The 4,791-nt window shown below is 31.4% G+C and overlaps 1 protein-coding gene across 1 annotated transcript; it reads right to left on the reverse strand.

Annotated features, from left to right (window-relative positions):
* Positions 1-1,711: 1,711 nt before the first annotated feature.
* LOC139859442 (uncharacterized) lies at positions 1,712-3,843 on the reverse strand. Its single transcript, XM_071848234.1, has 8 exons — positions 3,752-3,843; positions 3,507-3,637; positions 3,327-3,408; positions 2,844-2,985; positions 2,546-2,721; positions 2,347-2,467; positions 2,003-2,239; positions 1,712-1,879 (listed from the first exon to the last, which is right to left on the reverse strand). The coding sequence occupies exons 1-8, from the start codon at positions 3,841-3,843 to the stop codon at positions 1,712-1,714; spliced, it is 1,149 nt and encodes a 382-aa protein (XP_071704335.1).
* Between the last annotated feature and the right edge of the window lie 948 nt (positions 3,844-4,791).

Here is a 4,791-nt window from a genome sequence, read left to right on the forward strand (position 1 = left end):
TAATAAGTTTTGATGGTGTTCTTGGAGATTTGAATTGCCGCATAACATCTGTTTTAAATTTAACCAATTGTTTATCAATCATATATTGAATGGGTATGTTTATATGATAAGCAAATTAATTACATTGGCTCCAAAATCATCAAAAAAGATCATTAGGTACACTGTTAATTTTATGAAAAATATAGGATAAGTTTTCATATAATTCAGCAAAGTAACAACATGCTTACTGTTAGTTATATTTTTCAGTACTGAAGTTGGTCGATAAGATGGACTCTGTATGATTGGACTTTACTGATAAATTGGTTGTCTTTGTGAACATGAGGAATCATGGTGTTTTGAGGCTGCATCTGTATGAGAACCTGCAATAATATGTATGCAATTTACATTTGTAGTTGTATGATTCATAATTAACAATTTAAAATGGTTAAAACTCCATTAAACTGTGGGATAAATTTGGGTCCATCAATTAACGTATTCTCACATTTGGGATTTACAATCAATTGCAAACAATTGTTCTAATATAAGCATAAATTGATTGTTACAATTAAGATTAAACAATTGTGTAAGGTATTAACCTGGGACGTTAGGTGAAAAATTGGCAGATAGGAGACTATGTGTTGATCGAACCGTATCACCAGAAGATGATGTTTTTTCGCATGTCTGTATGGTTTTCCTTTTCCTGCCGATGATTGACGAATTATTTGATTCTGACATGAACAAAGTAGATCGCTTTCTGAAAGTTTTTGATTGAATTATTAGGCGTGATTTTGGTTTCTGATTGAATTGGATTTGAAATTATATAATTAGGGTATAGGGTATATATGTGTGGGTGGTAACCGATCGGTTTTTATTTTATTTTTGGGGCCTCAAATATGTAGTTTAGTACTTTTTAATCGTAGTCTAAATTGGTAAAATTGTATTTTTTTATTTTGTATCAAAATATAATAATAATAATAATATTAATATTAATATAATATATATAATATATTATAATTATAATATATCTATTTTTATGTATCTATATCTGATAATAATTCTATATCTTCATGTTGAGTCAAATTTGACACGATCATCTATTAATTTTATATAATTATCTTATTCACATTTATTAATTAATTATTATATCCGATTGTATATCTTCATGTTGAGTCAATTTCATGTTATACATTTCGTGGGCCAATTTTACTTAATGGACTGGGCTTTTTAATATATTGGATAATCTAGTTAGGCTAGTTATGCTGTTATAATGGGCTAGTTAGGCTATTAGGCTAATTATAAAACTAATGGGCTAAAAGGTTTTGGAGGGTGTATGGTTATTAGTTTTTTAGACTAACTGCATTCTATGTTAAACGTATTCGGAAGAGAATTTTGCAAAAAGTTATGTTACTTTTTGATATAACTAATTTAGTTGTATAATTTTCTTCCAACTTTGGTTCATGATTCACCTTCATTTTGTATCAATATAGTACTCGTCTTATATCATTGTTATAAACATCAATAGTTTGTAAATGTATGTGTAACAAAATTAAAGTTATAGATAAGCTGCTGAATTTTATTGAAATGAAACTCACAAAAACATAGTGTAGCAATAAGTGAAACGGGAATAAAACAAACAAAAACCAAAGCAACAAAGTCACGACATAATAGAAACATAAAACTTGAAAAAACAAACTGTCTTCAGCAGCATGGACACATGTCCTAATAAAGCAGATCACAACTCATCCATTCGAGGGATCTTCAAAGAGGCGATCCCAGATGCAGTTGATGTAGTGGGGGTCTCGACGTTTTCCTTTTCAGTTGAGCAATCACTCTTACGCTTTCCAGATCCAGTGCTAAGGTTACCTTCATCAACGATCTGCTGCTTTTCTTTGCCCTTACCCTGAATATAATTTAGTTTAGAAAATTTATTTTTGGTTTATATGCTTCTTTTGGTTTGGAATTGAAATGTTAAATTAATGCAATATGTATTATACTGTATTGAATTACGTTCAAGAAACAACACCTTATCCACTGGTGTAGCTTCTTCAGTGGGCTGATTCCTAAGTTTGAAATCAGCGTAGTCGTCTTTCATGGCAGCCTTAGTACTGTTCAAAATGTCTGGGTCATCACTCGAATCTTCAACAGTGTAAAAGGTGTAGTTGTCTTCCAACACATTATAGTCTGTGACCTTGATTATCCACACGAATTTTTTACCAATAAGTTCCCACAGTTCATCAATGTATCTGGTCGTGTCAACAACCTGTATGTCCAATACAATAAGCAATTAACATGATGATATAATTCATTGAAGTATTATATGCACAAAATCTACTTGAATATTATTTAATACAAAAGGTAGTATAGTACCTTCACAGCAGCCACATTCAACCAGTTTACACTCTTGTTGATCATGGTTGACAACTGTGACTCGAACAAAGTAATCTTCAATTTACCAGTTTTGTCGACCACACTAATATTCATCCGAACCCTATCATAAATTGGTATGTGATTAGAACATTAAAAGTAATTAGGTTAGACCATATCTGGTTATCAAAAATACGCTTACTTTGGGACAACATCTTTGACTTCTTTATCACATTTGAAGCAAAAGTAATCAGGCTTGTCTTCATCTAAACAATACATGGGTTGAACCTTTTTTTTGCAGTCTTGACAATGGAATCCAAACCAGCCATCACTATCACAGATGTTGTCAACTTTACCTCGTATGAAAAAGCTTTTAACCTAATGAAACAGGTATTTTAAAAAATGTTGATATATCAGTATTTATTGTTGAGTAACATTTATGTAAATATATAAATTTGTACTACAAAGATGACATGTGTTATAATATAAGAGTTTTGTACCTTCTTGATAAGATGAACATCCGCCATGATCACTTTTTGGAGATCTTTAAACTTCTTGGCTTTGTATGTTTCGTTGGTTAACAAAACCAAATCATCCTTATTCATAGGTGGTAAAGCTCCAGATGTTAAGTTGGCTTCAAGACTTATAAACAATGAAAAAGTCAATTTCATTACTGCTAATAGAATTGCTAGTGATCTGCTATTTTTTATTTAACTTTTTTTTTTCAATTCTATCATATAGAACACATTATTATTCGTGTATGAGTATAGTTGAAAACTGATTCATAAATTTAAAAAATGTGTTTATATTTATTTTATCAATGTGGTAAGATCTAAACTGGTATGTAACATATTAAAGGGTATTGGTAACCTGCATAATATGCATAATATGAGGACATTAGTAGATTTTAAAGCACTACAATATATATTAATATCTTTATTGTGACTGATATATAAACTATGAATCAAGTTAACATGACTTACACAGTTTTGAAAGCATTGATCGGCCTTATGTCTTGATCGATAAAGACCCGACATCCATACATTTGGTTACTAACCTGCGGGCCTATTTTGCATACCGAGTATGATATTAAAAGTGTTATTTAGGTATGATTCAATTTAAAAGGTTCTGGTGCATAAAACTATAATAGATTTTATTCTAACCATTAAAATCACGTAGTTTGCAGTTGTTTATGAGGCAGATGATTAAAGACCCATCTTCCCTATGTGCCTCAAGATACTGATAGAGCTGTTCAGCAAGGGTTGACCAGAGTAAACACTTAATACGGGTACCACTGCATTATTAATTCAAACCATTCATCCTTTTAGTAGAGGATAATCGAACCATATATTAATTGAAAAGCAGATACAGTTTAAATCAATTATAATGATAGAGTTGTTAAACTAACCCCAAATCACGAAGGAAAAAACTCAGGGACTTCTTCGCAATTCCTTTGTCCCATTTCACTTCGATAGGAATGTTTGCAATCAGCTGCCCCATAACATCTGTTTTAAATTTAACCAATTGTTTATCAATCATATATTGAATGGGTATGTTTATATGATAAGCAAATTAATTACATTGGCTCCAAAGATTGTTTTTCTTACCAAAGGCAGTTAACCCATCAATGTCCCAATCGTTAACACTAACATATGGGACAGGGAAAAAACCATCCTCCCTTATCTCAAAAGGTGCAGCCCTGCGAACAATAGTTTGGCGCATCAAAACAACCTTCCACTCATTGGGTGCCATCCTATAGTTTTTTTCTTCGTACTCGATTACACCAAATCCGGTCAGATCCAAAAAACTACCTTCAACAAATGTTCTACGGAAAAAAGCAATCAACTTCTTTGGAATTGTAGCAGCAATCTTGTTTCCCTATTATATATGGAAAATCCATCGATTAGTAATACATCCAGTACAACAAATACACATTACATTTCGATAGTATGTAAAAACGTAAAAAAATAAATATTGCCTATATTGAATGATAAAGATTGAAAATAATAAAATAAGACAGAATGAAGTTATACCTGTGCATCGATGAACACCATCTCAATAGATGCCAACACATTGGGACTGGTCCAGTAGTTCCTTTCCCAGAGCGAAAAGACTTTGATTCGGATCGAAGGTTTCACCAATTCATTGTTCAACATGTTCAAAGCAACAAATTCTTGGTTGTTAGCCATATGTTTAATTGTAAAATATGAATTACAGTAAAAGATGAATTGATGGGTCAGTATGAGAGTGAAGAAATGATTGAGCAATGATCGGCTTTTATAGTCCATATTAGACGATTTGGAAAACCTAAAATGGAGGTAAAATCGCTAAATTAGGTTATTGATACGTGAGATAAGAATGAATCCTCAAATTACGGGATTGTTTGATTGATATTCTGGAGTTGGAAATCAACAGTATTTAATTTTTTTTTTTTTTAAATCTGAAATT

The sequence above is a fragment of the Rutidosis leptorrhynchoides genome, chromosome 7 (genome assembly GCF_046630445.1).
Source record: "Rutidosis leptorrhynchoides isolate AG116_Rl617_1_P2 chromosome 7, CSIRO_AGI_Rlap_v1, whole genome shotgun sequence".
In the NCBI taxonomy this organism is placed as follows: Eukaryota; Viridiplantae; Streptophyta; class Magnoliopsida; order Asterales; family Asteraceae; genus Rutidosis; species Rutidosis leptorrhynchoides.